At 39.6% G+C, this 24,528-nt stretch overlaps 1 protein-coding gene and 1 pseudogene across 4 annotated transcripts in view; one reads left to right on the top strand and one right to left on the bottom strand.

Moving 5' to 3' along the window:
- Window positions 1-24,233, top strand: part of IQUB (IQ motif and ubiquitin domain containing) — a 51,045-nt gene extending 26,812 nt beyond the window's left edge. For all 4 annotated transcript variants that reach the window (XM_066366154.1, XM_066366153.1, XM_066366151.1 and 1 more), the window contains 6 exons: window positions 3,010-3,185; window positions 11,896-12,066; window positions 13,739-13,915; window positions 16,836-17,084; window positions 17,687-17,872; window positions 22,835-24,233. In XM_066366154.1, coding sequence (XP_066222251.1) covers window positions 3,010-3,185; window positions 11,896-12,066; window positions 13,739-13,915; window positions 16,836-17,084; window positions 17,687-17,872; window positions 22,835-23,026 — 1,151 coding nt within the window. In that variant the 3' untranslated portion in view covers window positions 23,027-24,233. The remainder of the gene's footprint in view (window positions 1-3,009; window positions 3,186-11,895; window positions 12,067-13,738; window positions 13,916-16,835; window positions 17,085-17,686; window positions 17,873-22,834) is intronic.
- LOC136396268 (U2 spliceosomal RNA) lies at window positions 12,859-12,974 on the bottom strand (annotated as a pseudogene).
- Window positions 24,234-24,528: the final 295 nt, after the last annotated feature.

The raw sequence follows: 24,528 nt of genomic DNA, 5'->3' as shown, positions 1-24,528 counted from the left end.
AAAGGTAAAATCTGTATATATATGAATATATGTATTTGGAAGCACATATGTATATATTCAGATTTACCCAGGATGTAAGTATTAATCTAGGAGAGCAGTATTTTGCTCTTTGAGGTTGGCAGAGTACCTTAAATAATACCCTACTAGCCTAAATTTATTACTGGTCTGAAAGTTTCTAGTGTAAAACTATGAAGTAAAATAGGCTTACTAATATCAATCAATTTTCATTTGCTTTCTGGGAACATACATGTGATAACACGAAATATTTTCAGCTATTATTTCCACAAGCAAATACTTTTTCTTGTCATTCACATACTACCTTTTGATCTCTGGAGTTTGTTAATAGTTCCTTTTGGTTACTACTCTTAAATGATAAATTCATCAATCATAGATTTCTTGGACTTTGATAACATAATTTCGTTCTTAAATTTACAAATCCTCCATTTGGACAAAGCAAGCTATACAGTGTTTTGAATAATGAATTGCTGGTAAGGGACAGAGTAGAGTCTCATAAAGAATATGACTGGCAAATTCTTGACCTGATCAGCATGATTGTAAATTGCAATTTAAGAGAAAGAAGAAATGGTATGATGAAACTGTAAAACTAGATGTCAGGAAAGGCAGTGATTATAACAGAAGAGGGCCCACAACAACACTATGGCTTCCGATGTTTACTTTTCCATGTGGAGACTGGTGATAAAGTACCCTGACACTTCTTTTTGTGTGTGTGTGTGTGTGACAGAGACAGAAAGAGGGATTGATAGGGACAGACAGATAGGAAGGGAAAAAGATGAGCAGCATTAATTCTTTGTTACAGCACCTTAGTTGTTCATTGATTGCTTTCTCATGTGTGCCTTGACCAGGGGACTCCAGCAGAATGAGCGACCCCTTGCTCAAGCCAGCGACCTTTGGGCTAAAGCCAGCGACTGTGGGATCATGTCTATGATCCCACGCACAAACCAGTGACCCTGCGCTCAAGCTGGTGAGCCCCCTCTCAAGCTGGATGAGCCTGAGCTCAAGCCAGTGACCTCAGGGTTTCGAACCTGGGTCATCTGTGTCCCAGTCCAATGCTCTATCCACTATGCCTTCGCCTGGTCAGGTTTACCCTGACATCTTAAGAGAAGGAGAATATAACTCAGAATTAGATAAATTACATATAAATGTAACACACTCTGCAATATCCCTGTCACATGATGCGAAAGGAAGCATGTCTGAAATAAAACAAAGGAAGAGTACGTTTTTCTTGCTGGAATCATACCAAATAGAAGATAAGGGGAATAATCTTATATGTCAAGATGAGATATATCCAAAAGAAGTCTTTAAGCCTAATGGTAAAGAATTATCAGGCTTTGGGGTAAAGATAAATAGAGAAACAGAAATTCTGTCCTTGTGGAAGGACTTGACAATCTATCCAAGGGATAGACTGAGGAGAAACAAGGAAACATACTGGGTCCTTTAAGAAGGCATAAGTCTTTCTCACTTTCCTGTGCACCATCAAACCTTAGGAACTCCTTTAACATGGTAGTTGCTCAAAATGGGTGTTGAGTATTTTGGACTGGCATAGAAGTAATAGAGTTTTGGTAGGTAAAATAGCCAGATAAGTGAACCAAGTTGTTTAAAGTTCAGGAAAAAAATAGGTTTGATTCTATGGCCAGAATACAGCTCCTGAGAATCTGAAACTTCATCGTTCTGACAATGTCATAATAAATTATGTAAGAGTAAAGAATTCAATGGCTAATTAACTCAATGTGGCTCTTCACAGCAAGCCAACTAATAAGTTTGCATTGAAAAGGTCTCTATAGTTGGAAGAGTGACATGTTTTTGAGAGGCAGAGAGCAAGCAGTCAAGGTCATGGACCATTGAGCCAGACTGTCAGAGTTCAAATCCTGGCTCTACCCTGGGCAAGTTCCACAGTCTCTCTTTCTTTTATTTCTTCTTCTATAAAACAGGGGACAATAGTATCATCCAATCATTGGTTTTTCAGGAGAGTCAGTGGGTTAACATATGCAAGAAGCACTTGGGATAGAATCTGGCACATAACAAGCAGCTGTCATTTTATGGTTTTATTTAATTAGAAAGAGGGAACCAGGAATTGGAAGAAAAACAGGAGATGAAATAAATAGTGAAGGCCTTGGCTAGTTGGCTGGGTGGTAGAGCATCAATCTGGCATGTGGATGGCCCAGGTTTGATTCTCAGTCAGGGCACACAGGAGAGGCAACCATCTGCTTTTCCACCCTTCCCCCAGCCATGGCTTGATTAGTTACAGCAAGCTGGCTTCCCCCTTAGTGACCTCCACCTCAGGTGCTAAAAATAGCTTGGTTGCTGAGCAACCGCTCAAGATAGGCAGAGCATTGCCCCCTAAGGGGCTTGCCCATTGGATCCTGGTTAAGCTGCATGCAGGAGTTTGTCTCTCTGACTCCCCTGCTCTCACTTAATTTAAAAATAAATAAATAAAAATCAATCCATTAATTAATTAAAGAGAGAAATAAATAGTGCAGTTAAAAACAGAAGATTTTTCTTTTCAGTGTGGCCATAAGAATAGAAGGGAAGTTAAGGCAAGGTCTGGCCATACCTTGATATCAGGGTTCCTATCAGGATTAGGAGAGGCTGATGTAGGGGTCAGAGCTGTCAACATGTTCTGGTGTGTTCAGGGGTCAGGTTGTCTTGAATGAAGCTCATTTATGTAAACCTGCATGGATGGAAGACAGCCCTGCTGCCCATGGGGAGGAGTCCGTGAGTGTGCTTACCGAGAGGCACAACTTGACATTATCAGTATTGATTTCGTTGGGTTTCGGTTTGACAACTTTTATTGCTTTATGTCTCTCAGCTTCTATTTCATCTTATTTTTTTTCTCATGTATCAGATGTACACTATGCGTGACTCTATTCATGTATAACTTTATTTAAATTGATCTAGAAATAAAATACTGTTGGTCAGGAGGTGAGGGTAGAAAATGCTCTGTAAAGATGTGGGAGTTTAAAATTCGGGTCTTTCATGTCATTCCTCTAGTCTGGCGGCAAGAAGAGCTGGCACGCATCAATGAGTGTTTCACTGGACCCGAAAGGAAGGCTGCTCTGTGTGAGCTTCTGGAAAAAGAGACCCAGATAATTGCTTCCATTGGAAGACATAGATATGCCTCTAAGATGGCCAACCAGGAAGCAGTGATAGAAGCTTTTCTGAGTAAGGTCAGTGTAGCAACAGTGATTTAAACACCAATCTACTGTTATGTTGAGAATGTGAAGTAATTAAAAGAGGTTTACATTTTAAGAATTTGCATAAATTTTGAGTAGCATTTTGGTGACATTTATATTCTCTATTTTTTTCACTTTCTTCTGATACATGTTTAGATTTTTTAACTGCAGCCTAAAATGATTGGCAATGAACATGAAATTAACATGTTCTCAACCGAAGGGATTCGACCATCAATAAATGAAATGGAGACGCTTACCTTGTGATTCTGTTTGTTTAGATTTAGGCTGGCGATAGAAATTAGATGAATTGCACACCCTTCTAGGATGGAGTATTAAATTCACAGTGTCTTGACTGGGGACCCCCTACAGTAAGCAACCTGGGGACAGTAGCTGTCCACCTGTAGCTTTTCTGTTGCTCACCGGGTCATTAACTGATTGGAAATTTCTGACCAAAAAGATGTAGGATTATTGAAAGCCATGAAAACATACAATTAAGGGAAAAAACTAAAGTAATTACCCTTTCGTGGTAAAACTGCCTGTTTGATATTGAATAGCCGGTTTCCATAGTGACCAATCTACTTTTATAAACCTGATGCTTCAAAACAATTAAAAGCCAACCAGCTACAAGAAGAAAGGGAATGGAGTTCTTCAGAATACTCACCTGCAGCGATTCTAGTTGTATGATTCTTGTGTGAGAGCATTTGTTGCCTCCACCCACAATTTTTGGATACTACAAATGCCCTCCTCTTATCTTACCTGTACACTCTCCTGTCTGACCTCAGTTCTTCCTGTGGCTTTCACTGCTGCCTGAATCCTGTTATTCCCTATAGTTCCAGGCCAGACCTCTCTGAGGAGCTTCCAAAACCACATATCCAATTGCCTACTGTCATTACTCTTTGGACGTTCCACAAGTCCACCTCCAGTCAACCCCTATGTCATACTGTCTCATCACCTCCAAACACCCTTTTCTGGAACGCTCACATAATTTATCTGTGAATTTATCTGTGAATGTTTCATCATCCACTCGGTTGCTTCAGGCAAAATCTGGGCATTATTCGTTCAGCTTCTCACCTGTTTGTTCTATTCCTTTAATAATCTCAGCTCTTTACTTATTTCCAAACTCACCACCCCAGCCTGTGAACGGGCCACATAGGCAGGGATAGGATCCGCCGGGGACAGAAGCCCGGGAGGAAGCCTGTGACCGCACTAGAGTGTCATAGGACCGAAGGCCTGGGGGTGGGGGTGGAGTGGAGTTGGGGGGCTGTGGGCGCTTCTCTTGCTCCACCCCTTTCTCCCTGGGAGGCTGTCCCAGGATAGGGCTTGCCTTGTGTGTGTGAGCTGGACACTGATTTAAATCATTCTGGACGTCCTCCTCGTCTCCATAACTTGATGTCTCCCAATTAGGCTCTTGGCTTCCAGGCTGACTTCTCAATTCCCTCCTCCATCATCCACAGGGCTGCCACTTTCATGGTGACCTCATCAAACACCACGCTGCCCCCCAGCAGCACGGGTTTTCATACTTGACTCTCAGCACAGCTCACCCGCCCCGTGTGGGCTCACTGCCACCTCTCCTTGCTCACTGCAGCGTGCTCACTTCCTTGTACTCCCCGGAAGGGCACGTGCGCCCAGGGCGTTGCCTCTCTTCGAACATCCTCGCCTTCCTGCCGCAGCAGCAGCAGCCGCTCACCCTTCACAGTAACTCAGACGGCCTGTTCCAGGGGGAGTCTCACCCTCTTAACCTCCCACTCTGTTACATCTGTTCACATGTCTGAACCCTCTCTGCACCCGCATGTCTTAGCACAGTGATCACCATGTCAGTAAATGCATATGGAGGTAGGCAGGGAGGGGAAATGAGATACTATGTCAAACAGTATCAAGAAATTGCACAGCGTAGATACTTTCATTTCAAATTCTTCACCGTCATTTTAGAAAAGATGAGTCCACTGTACGGAAGCCGTCACATTCATACTTCCCTAGATTCTTATTTCAAACAAGCTGACCTCTTTAGCACGTTGCTTTATGTTGACTCTAGCTTCATTGCGGGAACTGTGTTCCTATGTGTCTGGTTATTAATCTTTCCAAGCAGGACAGCACGACCTGGGCACAAGTGGGTCTGAAGCTGCTTGAGGCTTCGGAGGGGAGGGGCCAATGCAAGGGGAGGGGCCAATGCGCAGGTGCGAGGCTGGCTGCATCTTCTGTTGGATTTCCCCCTGTGCTTTCTCTGCTACTTTGTTTCCTGTACACTATTTTAAATTCTTCTTGTAACTACGTTTACAATGTCTGTTTTCCTGTATGTCGTTTGACCCTGCCCCCCCCCCCTACCCCAGGCCTCATGTCCACGTCATCTGTAAATAGTTTCTTAATTATAAAGAGTACAAAAATTAGGTCAAGTCCCAACGTAGAAGAGCCATCCGGGAGCCAAGTGAAGACCACTGCTCTTTCTCATGAAGTGCATCACTCTAAGAGAAGGTCTTGAAATCTCACACACGCATGCAAAAAAATAAAAAAATAAAAAATTTAAAAGTGAGAATGGGAAATTTTGTTCACAAGATTCCCATTAGGAAAGGAATTTGGTTTTGTTTCTTATAAATACTTTGATAAGTTGTCGGGGTTCAGTCTGCGACCCTGAAGGATCTTCACTGTAGGACGAAGTGTTTTGTGCCAGTAAAATGGACGGTGCTGAGGACTGCTGGGAGAACAAGAGAGCGAGGGCACAGAGGGAAAGCCATGGGGCACAATGTGGCTTCTTTAGTTATATTACTAAATAAATGAAATAGCAAGATGGTATTTTTTGGGTGAGAAGAGAAGACATGAGGTAACTGACCCGGCCTTGATGTCCAGACTAATGCAGGACAGCACACAAAGGGGCAAGCCCAGGAAATGGAGGGCGGCTGGAGAAGTTAGCCGAGAGCTGGTAGGTTTCAAGGGAAAGGCTTTTAGTGGGTCCTGGGTTTTATTTATTTATTTGTTTTTTTATTTTATTGATTTTTAGAGAGAGGGGTAGGGAGAGAGAGAGAAAGAGAGAGAGACAGGAACATCATTCTGTTCCTGTATGTGCCCTGACCGGTAATTGAACCAGCAACCTTTGTGAATTGATGCTCTAAACCAGTGGTCCCCAACCTTTTTTGGGCCACGGACCAGTTTAATGTCAGAAAGTATTTTCATGGACCGGCCTTTAGGGTGGGATGCATAAATGTATCACGTGACCGAGACAAGCGTCAAGAGTGAGTCTTAGATGGATGTAACAGAGGAAATCTGATCATTTTTTAAAAATAAAACATTGTTCAGACTTAAATATAAATAAAATGGAAATAATGTAAGTTATTTATTTTTTCTCTGCGGACTGGTACCAAATAGCCCACGGACCGGTACCATTCCCCGGCTTGGGGGTTGAGGACCACTGCTCTAAACAATCGAGCTATCAGGCCAGGGCATGTGGATCCTGGAGTTCTCAATCTGCAGTCACCCAGCTAATAAACCAATTAATTCCACTAGTCCCCAGGCTAAGAATGAGAGGAAACAGACATTTTGGCCAATACAAGGGAACTTGACCTCAGTTTTGACCAAAGTGTTGGATGGAGGCAAGAAAAACACAACCACAAAATGGAGCCGCTACACGCAGGGTCAAGCCCTAGTTCATTACATTACCGAATCAGTCCAGTCTTCAAAAAGAGCGACCATATTGACTTGGGGCCTACTTTTAACCTGGTAGAGCAAATTGTAAAATTTTTGTTATTTGAATACAAAATCATTTAAATCGCCTTTTTGTATAGAAAACCAGACAGATGTTATAGTAAGTCTTTTGTTGCAAATACTTATACAATATCTACTCCCTTTTTTATCCCTGTCTACCTTCTCAGCCCAACCCCCATGCCTAATGTTGTCTCTAATGCTCGGGAGGAGTCAGTATTGAGTTCATAAAACTTGAAGTAATTTATTAATCTACATCTTATTTTGATTGCTAAGAAAATAGCTTATAATTAATCCCTGAAGCTAGGCAAGGTTAGAGTTTTTTTCAAATGTCAAAACTAACAACCAGAGCCATAATGCAGATTTTAAGATCCACACTTAGCACTATGATATATAAGTTTAGTAAAGAGAACGTTTATTTTCCTATAGTTTGGGAATAACTTTGGAGAATAAAATTTTATGGTTTGATTTTAGTTTAACTGCATTGAATCTAAATATAATGTGGATTGTTGAATGAATATTTCATGTTTAGTCTTTTTATCCTGAACATAGAATTTCTCTGAGTAATGGATGATTTGATTTCAAATTAGTCCAATCAAGACATTGAACCAATTGGTTTGGTTATTATGAATTCTATACTAAGCCTTTATTTTCCTTAAAAGGCTTAATAAAGATTTTTTTTTGAAGCATAGATTAAATAATTTGTATTTTTATACACATCAAACTTGACCTCCACAGGTTACCACATGTTAAGAACTCAAGTTGACAGAGGTAAAGAAACTCAGGTTAAGAAATTGGAACAAAAAATCAGCAACCCTTTTCTAATATTATATCTTGGGTGCTTTCTATCCTAACTGTGTGAAGAGACTATTTGCATTTTTTAGCTTAGTTTTTTATTTTATTTATTCATTTTAGAGAGGAGAGGGAGAGACAGAGAGAGAGAGAAGAGAGACAGAGAGAGAGAAGGGGGGGAGGAGCTGGAAGCATCAACTCCCATATGTGCCTTGACCAGGCAAGCCCAGGGTTTCGAACCGGCAATCTCAGCATTTCTAGGTCGACGCTTTATCCACTGCGCCACCACAGGTCAGGCTATTTGCATTTTTGTAAGAGGCTTTCTCTAGAGTCAAGGCCATTTGTTGCTTTGATTCTACCACTTCTCATAATCACAAACTAAAAAATCCGCAAAAGTGCTAGCTGTGTCATTTAAATGTATTTTCTCAGCACTCAGGTGGCTAGCAGCTAATGAAGACAGAAAAATGCAGCCAGTGCTGGCCTCTCTCTGAGCACCATAGTGCTCAGGGGAGTCCTCTATGGATGGACAAAATGCCTTTGCATGTTAAAGAAAAGCTGATCACTACCCAGTAGCTTTTGGGGGACTAGGGCTATTCTTTACTTGTGCCCTAAGGGACTTGAGTATTAATTTAGGAGGAAGAAAGGGCCTCCTCCCACAGGGCAGTCATTTCTCCTCCTTTATGAAGCCTGTTGCTCTCAAGGTTTTTGTTTTCTCCCTACCTCCCCTCCCCTAACTGCGTCCTCCTGCAGTTCATGTATGCCTCTCCTCCCAAGTCCCTGCGGTCTCCTTTGTTGGCAGCTAAGTGGAATGTATTACACTCCTGTTTTCTGAACCAATTCAAGAGCGTGATTGTTATACATCTCTTAGTGCAGCCTAAGCATTCAAAGCAAAAAGGAAATGGGAAAGAGAAATCAGCTAAGTTGACATTTTCTTGCATCAGAGTGAAAAGAAAAAACCTCTTAGGGCCTGAAATCAAAGAAGCCTGGATTTAAAGACCAAGTGATCAGGGTTGGCAGAAATAAATCCAAACAGATTTATTGGCCAAACAGATTTTTACTATCTTTTCAGTGCCAACACTAGGGAACTTGAACTTTGAATTTGTGATTCTTTGTATCCCTCAGTCCCTTCTTTCTACTCAGCTACCTCCTAGCTTTTATTCAGGTTTCATCTTAGATACTGGTGTTTTGTTTTGTTTTTCACCAGTGAAGTGCTTCATAGCAACCTGTAGTTACCTATTTACCTACAATCATCTAGCCTAACCACCCTTCTTTTTATTTTCTTATCTTTACCTCCCATTGGATTAGCAAATTCTTGAAATCAGGATAGTATTTTATCTACTAGGTGCCTAGTGTACTGACTAGTATATAGTAAACACTGTAAATATTAGTTGGCTGCATGAATGAGTACTGGAAGCCCTGTGAAATATACAGCTCTAACTGAGAAATTGATTCTTATAATATTTTGGGAGAAATATAATTAACAAACATAAAATAATTATAGAGTAATTTCGACTCAAATTTTATTGTTCTGAGTGATCGAGATAGAAATACTACATGTGTGTGTGGTTGTGTGTGCTTATAAGTATATATAATAGGGTTTCAGGTGCTAGGGATTTTATTGGTTTAGATCAGGGGTCCCCAAACTACGGCCCGCGGGCCACATGTGGCCCCCTGAGGCCATTTATCTGGCCCCCGCCGCACTTCCGGAAGGGGCACCTCTTTCATTGGTGGTCAGTGAGAGGAGCACATTGACCATCTCATTAGCCAAAAGCAGGCCCATAGTTCCCATTGAAATACTGGTCAGTTTGTTGATTTAAATTTACTTGTTCTTCATTTTAAATATTGTATTTGTTCCCGTTTTGTTTTTTTACTTTAAAATAAGATATGTGCAGTCTGCATAGGGATTTGTTCATAGTTTTTTTTTATAGTCCGGCCCTCCAACGGTCTGAGGGACAGTGAACTGGCCCCCTGTTAAAAAGTTTGGGGACCCCTGGTTTAGATTATAGTAGTTAGGAATCTTTATGGAAAAGGGAAGGCTTGAGTTGAAAATTAAGGGATGGAGAGTCTCGAGATGTGGAATGAATTTGAAAAAAATCCAAGAAAAACTTGGAGGGAAGGTAGAGTTCAATCAGTCCATCAGCTGAAAATAATACAATGAAATAGATAAACTAGGTATTTTACTAAAAGGTTATTATAGTCGGATTATTACAAATGAAATAAGTTAAGAGCCCGCAGAACAAAAGGCATTGTCCACATTACCTGAAGGTTACATTTCACGGAGCCACCCTGAGGAAAGTTACAGGCAAACTTAGACTTTAGAATATAACAATACAAAACTTAGCTTAAGATTGCTTATTCCTTAAAACTTTTAAAAACAGCTTTGAAACAAGCATTAAACTTCAATAATACTCTGAGACCTATCCCAAACAAGGCCGTATTTAGTTTTTTATATCTTTTTTTAATTGAACTTATTGGGGTGACAGTAGTTAACAAAATTCTGCAGGTTTCAAGTACACAATTCGATGACACATCTCTGCACACTGTACTACTGTGTGTTCACCCTCAGGTCAAATTCATCACCATTTATCCCCCACACCCTCCTCTTCCTGCTCCCCTCTTCCTGCTAAATAAATAAAGACTGTATTTCGCTTAAAATGTATTTTTTATTTCTAAGCGATGATAATGAAATAGTAAAACATTTTATTGCTGAGCTATTTCCCTTTCATATTTTTAAATAAATTTTACTTAATTCTATCAGCCCACTAATTAACAATACATTATTTAATATTAGATTTATGCTCTAAAATATATAGGAATTAATTATAGGGCTGAAACTTCTCACTGGTTGAATCAAAACTAGAACTGAGAAGCTAAAGTTTCTGATTCATTTTGGCTTTCATAAAAAAATGATGTCATTACTTTGAAAGCAAATCAAATATAGTTGTTTTTAAAGGTGAGTTTGTAGTTCTCCATGTAAGAGAGCTAATGTGAAATGTCAAAAGTCAAAGGCAAATTGATGCTATAACTAAAAATTCCTCATAATACTCTCCTACCAAATATATCTTTATATTATTTCTTTATTTGTCTAGTCTACATTTCTGATGGTTTGTCCCAGTACATGGGCTACTACTTAAACTTTAAATTATATCAAATCTAAGATTTAAATGGTTGCAGGTATGGCAGAAATTGGACTACAATTCTCCAAAGCAATCACCAATAGGCCTCCAACATTTGAAAAGTTAATAGTCATGATAATGTAACCTTGTTTCTGATAAATTATAATCAAGGAAGAAAACTGGACAGCTTTATACTGTAAAGTAAAAGAGCAAATAGACCATGAGTTTTCATAGCGAAATTTCCAGATGAAAGCATCTTAAAGGAGGCAACAGAAGCCATGGTATACACAATCTTGATGGATTTCATTAAAGGTCACACTGGGTCCCCAGTCCACAGAGGACTTCCCACCTCCTGTCTCTGGTCTCTGAATGCTAAGCTTGGAAGTACTCAGAGCAGGTTCAGGGAGAGGGAGCTCTTTTCACTCTTCAGTCCAGGAGGTGGGCTAGGCTGCAGGGTCCCATGCCAGATCTGGAAACTGAAAAGGAGAATCTTAGCCAACAGCAGGGCGGCAGGAACCACAACATTGCTAAGATAGCTAACTAAATGTTTCACTGCGGATGTCTGCTTTGTGAAGAATCGTAAACTTGTTATAGATTGATGTATACAGGAAACCAAACCATAACTCAGAGTTCTCTTGTGCTGTGTCTTTAGGTTTAACACGTTCAAGATTGTAACAATTGCTCCACTAAGGTTATCATTAGTTGGCAAGGCGTGGCAAGACACATTTGCACAATTCAACATAATTGAACCAAGCAGATAATTTTTTAAAAACATTCTAAAAAGCGTGCTTTTTCGGAAGGGGGTAATGAGTTACTGCATGTAGGCTGCAAGCCTTTCAACGTACTAGCTCATACAAATTAGTAGCAAATTCTGAACCCTGAGGAGGTGCTTATGCTTAATACACTGAACAGCTCTCTCATAATTCTTCCTAAAATGTTTTACTGCCCTATGGTCTACAAATTCTTTAATTAATTTTTTTAAATGTTTTGGTGATACTTTTTATTCATAAAGCATGTGATATTAAGGTAAACTTTTAGTAGAAAGAATGAAATTATTTTTAGCTTTTAACTAATTGATAATTATAAACATAATACTATTTTTTAAGTGCTCAGCTCCAAAGACGTGGGAAAGATTTGATGGCAATATAATTGAGATGGATACACAGTTCACTATCAGAGCCAGAGAGCTGCAAAGCATCTACAGAAGCATTCTGCTCAAAAATATCTCTCAAGATGAGAGGCTGGATATACTCTTAACACTTAAACATACTGTGAAGGTACGTTAACTTTCTCTTAGTTTGGGGGTATCTTTATGACTATCAATAAAAAAAATGGAATACTTTGCAACAGCGTGGATGGACCTGGAGAGCATTATGTTAAGTGAAATAAGCCAGTCAAAGAAAAATGAGTACAAGATGATTTCACTCCTATGTGGGATCTAATGAACAAGATGAACTAACAAGCAAAATAGAGACAGGCTCATAGATAAAGCGCAGGCTGACAGCTGTTGGGGGAGGGGCTGGGTGAGAGGAGTGGAGGGATGGAGCAAAAAAGGACAAAAAGAAAAAACTCATGGACATGGACAACAATGTGGTGATTGCCGGAGTGGAGGGACAGGGAGGGGAGGATATAAGGGGGTTAAATGGTGATGGATGAAGACGTCGATTGGAGGAGTGAACACACAATGCATTGTACAGAGAAGTGGTGTAGAACTGGGCACCTGAAACCTATATAATTATGTTATTCAATGTCACCCCAATAAATTCAATTTAAAAAATTGAATACCAAAATAAGCAAGATGTTTATATTAAGTAACTATAAAGATGATTAATAAATGTTTATATAGATTTTATTTTGTCAATAACTATATTGTTTTGGTACAATTTGGAGAAGATACGATTTCTGTATTAATATCTAAAAGTTCTCAGACTATATATTATGACACATAATAAATGTAGATATAGCACAGCAAGTATTCTTAATGTAAATATATTTTATATATGCAATAAAGCAAATATATACAAATATATTGCATGGGATTAATACGCAACTCAGTTCAATAAAACAGCAACTGTTGTCTATATATATATTTTGACCCTTGTCAATGAAAATTTTATTTTTAGCACTTTTAAACTGATAAGAACAGATACTACACTTGATCTTAGCCAAAAGGCCAAGAAGCGATTATTTTTGTCTTTTTCTCCCCTCATCAATTATTTATTTATTTTTATTTTTTTGTATTTTCTGAAGTTGGAAACGGGAGGCAGTCAGACAGACTCCCGCATGCACCCGACCAGGATCCACCCAGCATGCCCACCAGGGGGCGATGCTCTGCGCATCTGGGACGTTGCTCTGTTGCAACCAGAGCCATTCTAGCACCTGAGGCAGAGGCCACAGAGCCATCCTCAGCGCCTGGGCCAACTTTGCTCCAATGGAGCCTTGGCTGCGGGAGAGGAAGAGAGAGACAGAGAGGAAGGAGAGAGGGAGGGGTCGAGAAGCAGATGGGCGCTTCTCCTGTGTGCCCTGGCCGGGAATTAAACCCGGGACTCCTGCACGCCAGGCCGACGCTCTACCACTGAGCCAACTGGCCAGGGCCCCCTCATCAATTATTGATTTTCTGTGTTTTAGTCCTTTTTTAAAAATTTTAATTTTATTGGCATTAAGGTGCTTCTCATCTCTCTTTCTTCCTGTCTGTCTCTCTCTCTCTCACAAAAAAAAAAAAAAAAAAAAAAGAAAAAAAGAATAGAATTGCTGGGGTCATGGATTATACATATATTAAATTCTACTAGCTAATGTCAATTTTTTCCCAAATTAGTTGTGTCAATTTATACCTCTATTAGTGATGTTTCATTTCTTCTGGAGTCTAGTTTCACTTTCTTTGGGTGGTAATTTCAGAAACTAACAGTAATATTTAAAATACTATACTGAATATTTTTGTGTCTTATATAGGAACATGAATGTAAGCTGACTCGGGAAATTCTAGAATTGATTGACAGAGAGGTTGACCTTATGATGAGAAGAGTCAAAGACGACAACCTTGCAGGGCTCAGAAAAAGAATCGCAACACTGTTTTTACATTACATCAAAACACCTCTGTTTAATCCAGAAGTTGCAAGACACCTTAAGGTATTCTATTTTTTCCTGTGCTTCTTTCTCCAAGCTGTGCCATAGTAAATGGAAGTGTATTCACCTTTTGCTTTAGCATAACTTGGGGTCCATGTGGAGGACCATCTTCCTGTGAAATCTCTTTCGAATGATTATTTTTTATGTTGATGACTTAAACTTGTTCATTTAATTTCTCTTATGTCTGTATTTCCATCCTTGATTTCTTTCCTAATCAGTAAAACAAATTTCTAATTGAATATTGCACTATGTTGAATGTGTCATGATCTCTCACACTTTCTTGCTTTTGCACGTACTGTTGTTTTCGCCTGGAATACTGTCCCCCTCCTTCACCTAGCAAACTCCTATTTTCTAAGACTCGATTTTCCTGTCCCTTCCTTCAGGAGCCTTCAGAGATCCTGCACATCTGAGATTAAGCATGAACCTTGTTTGTCTTCCCTTAGAATGCTGATCACATAGTTATAATCATTACTGGACAGGTCTACATAGATATTCTGAGAGAATTTCAAATGTAACATGGATTTGAATTAAACTGCATTCTCCGACTCTGACATGTTTAGGCTTCAGTGGGGATTTTTCTCTCTAAAACCAAGAAAAGTGACTTACTGCCTTCTTACTGTGTAAGATGGTTTAAAATACTTTTAGTAAAGTCTGGAGGGGCAGTTTACTAAAGAATTCTAAATAGCATTTTATTCCATTGATTATTTTTATGTATGTATGTATGTATGTATGTATATATGTATGTATGCATTTTCTTCTTTTCCAAATGTGAGGAGGGGAGATAGAGAGACAGACTTCTGCATGCGCCCCGACCGGGACCCACCTGGCAACCCATCTGGAGCCGATGCTCTGCCCATCTCGGGCCATGCTCGCAACTGAACTATTTTTAGCACCTGAGATGGAGGCTCCACAGAGCCATCCTCAGCTTCTGGAGCCAATGTGCTCAAACTAGTGGAGCCATGGCTGCAAGCTGGGAAGAGAGAGAGAGAGAGAGAGAAGGAGGAGGGAGAGGGTTGGGTCAACTTTCCTGTGTGTCTACTCATATTTTTGTTGTACAGTATATAGATATATCTTCTTGGCAAACTGTTTCGATATATCTTGTGCTGCCACCCCCACCTTTTTTTAGTTGGGCTACTTACTTTCTCATTATTGAATTTTGAGAATTGTTTATATATTTCACATATGGGCCCCTTGTAAGACTTATGATTTTCAAATACTTTCTCTCAGTTTTGTGGCTTGGCTTTTCATTCTCTTAACAGTATCTTTAACAGGGCAGAAGTACTTGATTTTGATGAAGTTGAATTTATTAATTTTTAAAGTGAATCATACTTTCGGTATTTGTTTTGTATTTAGTAAATCTTTTTGGATGAATTAATATTGTTAAAGTGTCCATACTACCCAAACTGACCTACAGATTTAGTGCAATCCTTATAAAAATTCCAGTGGCATTTTTCACAGAAAAAATTCTTAGTAGCCAGAGCAATCTTGAGAAAGAAGAACAGAGCTGGAATCATCATGCTTCCTGATTTCAAACTATGTTTTAAAACTAGCGGAATCAAAACAATATGGTGTTGCCAAAATAAAAGAAACATAAATCAGTGGCACTAAACAAAGAGCCCCAAAATAAACCCACACATATTAGGTCAACTAATATTTGACAAAGGAGCCAAGAACACACATGAAGAGAGGATAGTCTTTTCAATAAATGGCATTGTGAAAACTGGATAACCACATGCAAAATATGAAATTCAACCTTTGACTCATACCACATATAAAAATCAACCTAAAATAGATTAATGACTTAAATACAGGACCTGAAACTATAAAACTACTGGAAAGAAATAAGGAGAAAACTTTTTGACATTGATTTGACAATTACTTTTTAGTCATGGCCCCAAAAGCAAAGGCAACAAAAGCAAAGTTAGATAAGTAGGATTGCATAAAACTTAAAGACTCCTGCACAGCAAAAGAAAATAATCAACAAAATGAAAAGCAGTCTATGAAATCAGAGAAAATATCTGCAAACCACATAGCTGGTTAATATCCAAAAAAGAAGACCTTTTATAACTCATAGCAAAATAATTTTAACCCACTTTAAAAATGGGCAAAGGACCATAAGAGACATTTCCCCAAAGAGTAGACAGATGGCCAACATGCACATGAAAGAGCGCTCAATTGTCAGGGAAATGCAGATCAAAACTACAAAGAGATAACACCTCAGGAACATTAGAATGGCTGTTACCAAAAGACAAAAGGTAAGTGTTTACAAGAACATAGAGGAAAGAGAGCTCTTGTGCACTGTGTGTGGACATGGCAGTTGGTACAGCCACTATAGAAACAGTATGGAAGTTCTTCAGAAATTAAAAATAGAACTACCACATTAGACAGAGTTTTAAATTTTGGGAAAATTGACCATTGATCCAATCCAAATTTATTGTTAAGTTGAATTAATAAGAACATTCAGTTTAGTGGGCTCTTATTTATATATATGTTAATCTAGCTGTTGCCTGGAAGATGAATTAATGTAGCATAACACCAAGAACCTAAATTCTTCTTATAAATAAGTGCGAAAGCCCTTGGAAAGTTTTCTTACTGCTTTGCCACCCAGAGTCTTTATCTACTAATTTTTTTTCAGTCAATTAGTTTTCTATGTTATTTTACCACATATATCTAAACATTGATGAATAATATGGATTTTTAATACTTTGGCAAGGTAAAGGAATACTGCTAAAATTGACATTTTGTATAGAATAAGAAGTTAAAGGGAAAACATGACTTTAAAGATTAATCAAATTTTTATCTCATTCTAAGATAAATTAGCCCTCAGTGCTTCTGTTGGGTAGTATTTAGTCTGGCTTTTATACTTTCCCCTCACTCTCTCTCTCTATAAATATAAATATATATGTGTATTTTTACTGTTTAGGTCCCTCCAGACCCATTGAAGTTTTTAAAGAAGATTTACTTTTGCCACAGCTGCCAGCTCTATTTGCCTTCTACGGAGTTTGTGGTATCATCCACCACCAACCACATCAACCGGTGTCGTAAATGCATCAGCCTTGACAATGAGACTCGGCAACGAGAATCATTTTTGAAGTACAAATGTTTACTTCAACGGCTCTACTATTTAGAAGCTGATTATGAAGATGATTCTATGATTGCTTTCCTGATGCAGGTATGATCAGTGGGAGTTGCCAATCATGGATAAAATGTATCCATTGATTTTACAGAAAAGATTCCTGCTTTCCCACCCAAACTTTACGAAGGTCACTGGCTTGAAGCCCAACATCACTGGCTTGAGCAAGGGGTCACTTGCTCTGCTGGAGCCCCTGGTCAAGGCACATATGATAAAGTAATCAATGAACAACTGAGGTGCTGCAATGAGGAATTGCTGCTTCTCATCTCTCTCCCTTCCATCTTGTCCCTATCTGTCCCTTTCTCTGTCTCTGTTGCAAAAAAAAAGTGTGTGTGTATATATATATCAACATGATTTAATGAATCATTCCCTTAAATAATATCTTAAAGAACTTTTTTTATTTTAAAAAACTTTAAGATTTTATTGATTAATTTTGCAGAGAGAGGAGAGAGGGGGGCAGGGGAGCAAGAGGTATCAACTCATCACTGGTTCACTTCAGTTGTTCACTGCTTGTCACATGTGCCTTGACCGAGAAAGCCCAGGCTTCAGACCGGCAACCTCAGCATTTCAACGCTTTATCCACTGTGCCAGAACATTTATGCTTAGAAGAAAACATTTTCCACACTTATTTTGACATGTAGCTGGAAGATATTCAGTACCTGACAGAGCACATCTGGGCGGCCCAGTCAGCACTCAGTGCTTGGAATGACCTCGATGACCTGGTCATGGTCAGGTGGGACAAAACCGTGGAGTGGTCGCCCTGGAACTGCATTCTGCTTACCAAAGAGGAGGGTGCTGCGCACCTCAGGCTAACACGTGCTGAAGAGGTAAGAAAGCTGGACTTCTTGGGTGAAATTAACTAAATTATTGGGTTTATTAGAAATAATCTGACTGCCTTTTAATACATTCCATGCATAATTTAAATACTTCCATTGGATTAAGAATCAGAGAACCCATAGGTAACAGTAACGAAATATGGGGATGGCATGTATGGCACCGATTAGAATTAAAAGGAAGCCACATAACAGGAGTGGAGAAAAGATCTGCAGTACCACATGGTACTTCCTCCCCTCTAATCGCAGCAAGTTCAGACTACTAGTTCTCCAGTCAGTTCCACAGGGCAGAGGTTTGGTTTAGCTTATTTGTGTCTGTATGTCTAACATCAACAGCAGTGCCTGTCACAGATTAGGGGCTTAATAAACATTTGTTGAATGAATAAATTAATATTGGTTCTCGATAGGTATTATGGAACTTAAAATCTGTCCTTTCTGGCCCTGGCTTGTTGGCTCAGTGGTAGAGCATTGGCCTGGTGTGCAGGAGTCCCGGGTTCGATTCCTGGCCAGGGCACACAGGAGAAGCGCCCATCTGCTTCTCCACCCCTCCCCCTCTCTTTCCTCTCTGTCTCTCTCTTCCCCTCCTGCAGCCAAGGCTCCATTGGAGCAAAGTTGGTCCGGGCGCTGGAGATGGCTCCTTGGCCTCTGCCCCAGGCACTAGAATGGCTCTGGTTGCAACAGAGTAACGCCCCAGATGGGCAGAGCATCGCCCCTGGTGAGCATGCCGGGTGGATCCTGGTCGGGTGCATGCAGGAGTCTGTCTGACTGCCTCCCCGTGTCCAACTTCAGAAAAATAAAAAAAAGAAAAAAAAATCTGTCCTTTGCTTAATCATCTTGAGTCTGCTGAAAACATACACGAAATTCTAAGATAAATTTTGTTCATAATTTTGTGCTCTAAATAACAATCATACACATGGGGTGTAGTTTTGAGACTCCATTTTTTATTTGCTTTCAACTAACTTGGGGGGGGGGACGAAATATCATTTAATTTCAGTAATTTATAACATGTAATCTCTAAAGCATTTTGATGAATGGAATTGAGGAGTCCCTGAGGAGTTCCCAGAGAGCTCCATTTCCACCTAACAAGCCTTGGATCCCTACTGCTGATCCTGGGTCCCTGCCTTCTGTTGCTTAAATTAATATACTTAATTCCATGTCAGGTATCAGCTGAGAGAAAAGAGAGAAAAGACTTCAACTATAGCAGTCATTTTGAATAGTGCGCCTCCCTGCTGGGAGACGCACTATTTTCACTGGAGACAGGGAAGGTGTAGAGAGGAGAAACTAGCTACATTTTTAGCTTTTTAAAATTATTTTCCAGTAGAAGCCAGGCCAAGAAAAATTTTACTTTAAGTATTGAAAGAAAAGAGTAGCAAGACATTGAAGCTGTGTGATATATTGTACTTGGTAAACTGAGCTGCCTCATAAATATTTAATCACTGGAAGCATAGCCAAGACTAGCAGAAGCATTTCATCTCTCACCCAGTGGGATTGAAGTTCATTCCCAAAGCTGATATTCCACTGCTTCTTCAATTAATCCGTACAACCCCCTTTGTGTGTTTAATCAAATTACTGCAGTATCAAATTAAATGTTCTATCCACATTCAGGACGCCGAGCTTATTGGATTTCTGTAAATAGAGCTAAGGTTCTCAACCAGATAGATAAACTCAGGGAAAAATTGCCTTCTTTATGGTTTTGGGCTGGTGTAATCTTTTAAGGTTTTAATCGTCAGCCTGGTGTAATCTTTTAAGTATTAATATTCAACCCAGTTAAAGAATAATTTGTCTTGCAGCAAGTGAAAGCATTTCCAAAATTTTCTTAATAGATCGATACTTGCTTTCTCAGTAAATAGAAAACTACTCAGAAGTTAAAATAATCTTGATTCCCTATAATCATGATACAAGTTATAGGAAAAGCATGGGAAAAGGCTTCTGTTGTCTGAGTTGTAAACGAGGCAATCAATCTCTCATAGTGTGCACATTGGTCAGATTTGGAACACAGTGGATTTAAAGTCAGGAGGCCTGACCTGGTGTTTCCCCATTCCTGCCATTAACAGGATGAACGGTGTTAAGTCCTGCCCTCTTTGCTTCCTGCATTTTTATAAAGATTACCTAAAAACAGGTAATCAGTATAGTGGATCAGAGCAGCCCTGGCTTTGAATTCTCGCTCTATCACTCACGAGCTGGGAGAAGTTGGGCAAGTTTGTTAATGTCTTAGGTCTCTCATTTTCTCATCAATAAAAAAGGAGTAATATAAAAAGAGGCTGATAGATATTGGCTATCTCTCTATATTATACTATTCTTTACTATTCTTTAAGAATTGCTTATTATTCCTTTAAGTATATGTACCATAATATGCTTATATCATCTTTAAGGATTAATTTTTGCCTCTATAAAGTCAGTTTGAAAACCTAAAAAGTTCTGTGTGTGTGTGTGTGTGTGTGTGTATATATATATATAAAATTTAATGTTGCATAGCAGAAATGCATTAATTTTTCTTGCATAAATATGGGCTAAGAAGTGATGGAATAAAGTTAGATTAACATGAAAAATGCCCATTTTGATCTATTAAATTTGTCTCTGAAGAGAAAACTTTAAAATAAGCCCAGGATACTCCTGCCTATTTCTTTCTGCAAGAACATCATATTGTTTGGCTCCTGTTCTCCATGCTTTCTTTACTTTTCATTGACACTGTGGAGGGATCTTTATTGAGGGGGATGTCTTACTCTCTGAAAACAAAATTTTAGAAATAGGTACAAGTAATATCCATTATTTGGCTGAAAAGAAGGACCAATTAATAATAATAAAGAGAATAGGTGGTATTTATTAATTCAATCAGAACTTAGTTTTGAATATTCCAGACACTGTGCTAGGTGCTTGGAGAAAAACATCATTCTTCATTGTTTGAATTGCATTTGAGTTCAGCTGCCAATAATAGTTTATAATATCAATTATTGGATCCACCGGGTACGAGAACAACGTCAGAGACTTTCAGGAGCTTAGATTGTACTTTATTGGCCAAGTTTAACCTGCGCAGGGGCGAACTCCCCAGATGTCCTGAGACACCATACTCACAGGGAGATGCAAATGGGTGTCGCTCCTGGTGCTTTCAGACAGGTCCTTATATATCCTAAGTAAGCAAGCATTATACAGAAGCAGATGTGGCAGTTACCTAGTCGCTAAGGGGTCTGCACGCAGCATAGCAACAGGGGCTGGGTTTAGCCTAGTGGTGAATTTCAAACATAAACTTCTGATAAGGGTCTCTGACCAATGGAATGCAAACATTTTTCCTCCTTTGTGCTGATCTTCTTTGTTCTCAGCCTCACAGGGGCTCTATCAGCACCTGCCTGTTCTGGCTCCTTCAATAATTACACTCTGGCAGTATTAGCACCCCTTCCTGAATCTAACAACAATCAATGGGGGAATCGTTTCTTTATTATAGGAAATGCAGAAGTTGGCAGTCTGGGGTAGCCGTCACCAACCGGGTCTTCTGACCTTCCCCTCAGCTGTACTTGACTTTAGCTTTCACGCTTGCGGGCTCTTAGAGATAAGATAGCTACTTCATCTCCTGCATGATATTCACCTCCCAGGGATAGCAAAAGGCTAAAAGTGCTTGACAAATGATTTTTCCCCTCTTATAAAGATTCCCTATAAGTGCTATCCAATGACTTTCATTATCTATGTGTGTCTAGTGGCCGCAAACTTGTCTGATGGCCACCTATAGCAAGAATAAATGCCAGGAAAGCTGAGCATGTCACAAAATACAAAATCAGGCCTCTAAATATAAACGGAACAGGAAATGTCATCGGGTTGGCTTCTAGTAGTCTGCCACTCATTAGAAAACAGACTGTCTTACAGTCATGTGGCAATGCTACCTAAGAGAAAGTTCAAAGTTCTGTTATAGTGATGAGGAGACAAGAAACCTAATGATTAAGAACAAATAAAAATGGAAAGGCGTGAAGACTTGATAGGGCAGGGATATTGTTTTCTGTTTAGAAGCTAAAGAGAAAGAATGAGGATATTCATAAGGTGGGAGTCTGAGGGGTGACCAAAGAGAAGGTTACATTGTCACAACATTAATGTGGTCTTCATTTTGAACCCTGTAGATATGAGAATGACCAAGTTTAGGGGGAAAAATTCAACTTGGCAATTGTATCAGTGTCGAAAGAGATTTAAAGAGAGAACCAAAGTGACACAGTGCATCCATTAAAAAAAGTCGAGTGTTTCCCTTGTGGTGCTGGAACCCACAGCTATGAAAGTGACCCAGTTGGAGTTGGCCAGTTTTCTATGTCACGGAAGACACTCAAGGAGATAGTAAAAGTCAAGGTGGAATGACCTGAACATTACAATTAGAATACAGAAAAGTGTTTGCAAGTATGGAGGCAGGAGGGTTTAGTCCGAACTCCGGCTGGAGAAGAATCAGAAAAGGCATGCAGTTAAAGCAGTGGTTCCCAACCTTTTTTGGGCCACGGACCGGTTTAATGTTAGAAAATATTTTCACGGACCAGCCTTTAGGGTGGGATGCATAAATGCACAAAATAAAATTATGCGACCGGTGTAAAAACTGTGGTATTTTTAAATATAACTGTAGAACTTATGAGACAAGCGAGTGTCAAGAGTGAGTCTTAGATGGATGTAACAGAGGGAATCTGGTCATTTTTTAAAAATAAAACATCGTTTAGACTTAAATATAAATAAAATGGAAATAATATAAGTTATTTATTCTTTCTCTGCGGACCGGTACCAAATGGCCCATGGACCGGCACCGGTCCGCGGCCCGGGGGTTGGGGAACCACTGAGTTAAAGTGTCACAGGGGCCAAGTGCTGTGCAGAGGAAGGGAAGGTACCTGGGCTGTGAGAACTGATAAGTGAAGGCCCTGAGGCATGAATGCGATTTTACTTGGCAAAATGTATCTATGACATTTAACAGGATTTGATTTTCTTTTTTTTTTTCCCCAGGGATATGTACCCTTGTTTATTCACAAGATCAAACACAAACACATCCTGGCTAAGAACTATTTTTCTCAAATTCCAATCCTGAATGCATTTATACTTGATGATGTTGAAACAGATGAGATCAGAAAGAAACATGAGCCAGAGACATCTCTTAAGATCATCGAATCCCAAAGGCCTAGTTTTCAGAAGACCTAGGAAAATTTGTTGGATGATCAGCATTTTTGTCCACCACTAATAGCATAATACACAGGTCACACAATATGGATATAACATTTTTTAAATTGATTTTAATTGTTTTTCATAGTAACATACATTGTATAATAAGAAAACATCACTATATACATGCTTTATTGTTGGACAATTGATGTTAAATTGAAATATGATTTTGTTATTAAAATTAATATTTTAAGATAAAAAGAATGTTTTATATATACTCACATTAACATTTAAAAAATTTTTTTCGGGAGCATGATAGTTAAAATGAATAGACAAAAGCTAGGCTAGCCTTTCGACTAAGAAACTTATTCTAGATATGTGTAGTTACAGAAGAATAGTCAGTATACGGGTGGGAGGAAATATATACAAGTACCTATCTTGAAAATCTTTACAGGTGGGATAAAAGACACTGAGTTTTAATCTAGGGTTTTGGATTTTTCACTTTTTGTTTTCTACTTTCACTTCCCATCCTCCCTCAAATCCTAGAAAACAATGGAAACTATTTATAAACAAACAAGGAAAATTCACATCCCTGCTGGGAACAGGATAGAGAGGGGCTGTCTCTTATCTGTGGCAGATAAACTCCTAGTGGGGCAGGAATGAAAACTCCATAGGAAGAATAAACTAGATGAAGAAGGCCTTGGCCGGTTGGCTCAGTGGTAAAGCGTCGGCCTGGCGTGCAGGAGTCCTGGGTTCGATTCCCAGCCAGGGCACCCAGGAGAAGCGCTCATCTGCTTCTCCACCCCTCCCCCTACCCTTCCTCTCTGTCTCTCTTTTCCCCTCCCGCAGTCGGGCGCATGGAGGAGTCTGTCTGACTGCCTCCCGTTTCCAGCTTCAGAAAAATACAAAAAAAAACCCACCCCAAAACAAAAAAAGAAAAACAACTAGATGAAGGAACTGTACCGATACCTTTCTCCGATAAACCGAAGGATAACCTTGACCACATGCAAATCAAGAACCTACTGTGCCTGACCAGGTGGTGGCACAGTGGATAGAGTGTCGGACTGGGATGCAGAGGACCCAGGTTCAAGACCCCGAGCTCGCCAGCTTGAGCTTGCGCTCATCTGGTTTGAGCAAAAGCCCACCAGCTTGAACCCAAGGTCGCTGACTCCAGCAAGGGGTTACTCGGTCTGCTGAAGGCCCGCAGTCAGGGCACATATGAGAAAGCAATCAATGAACAACTAAGGTGTTGCGACGAAAAACTGATGATTGATGCTTCTCATCTCTCTTCGTTCCTGTCTGTCTGTCTCTAACTATCCCTCTCTCTGACTCTCTCTCTGTCTCTGAAAAAAAAAAAAAAAAAAAAGAAAAAAGAAAAAAAGAAAAAAAAAATTAAAAAAAAAAAAAAAAAGAACCTACTGTGATGAACAAGGGCTTGTGAGTCAGTCTTCACAGGAAATAGATGATACAATCCAAATTCGAGGCCATCTGTTTACAGAGGGACTTCTGAAGTGTGGACAGTGTGTAGGGAAACGCAAGGA

The sequence above is a fragment of the Saccopteryx leptura genome, chromosome 2 (genome assembly GCF_036850995.1).
Source record: "Saccopteryx leptura isolate mSacLep1 chromosome 2, mSacLep1_pri_phased_curated, whole genome shotgun sequence".
NCBI lineage: Eukaryota > Metazoa > Chordata > Mammalia > Chiroptera > Emballonuridae > Saccopteryx > Saccopteryx leptura.
This window is presented reverse-complemented; position numbering and strand designations above follow the sequence as displayed.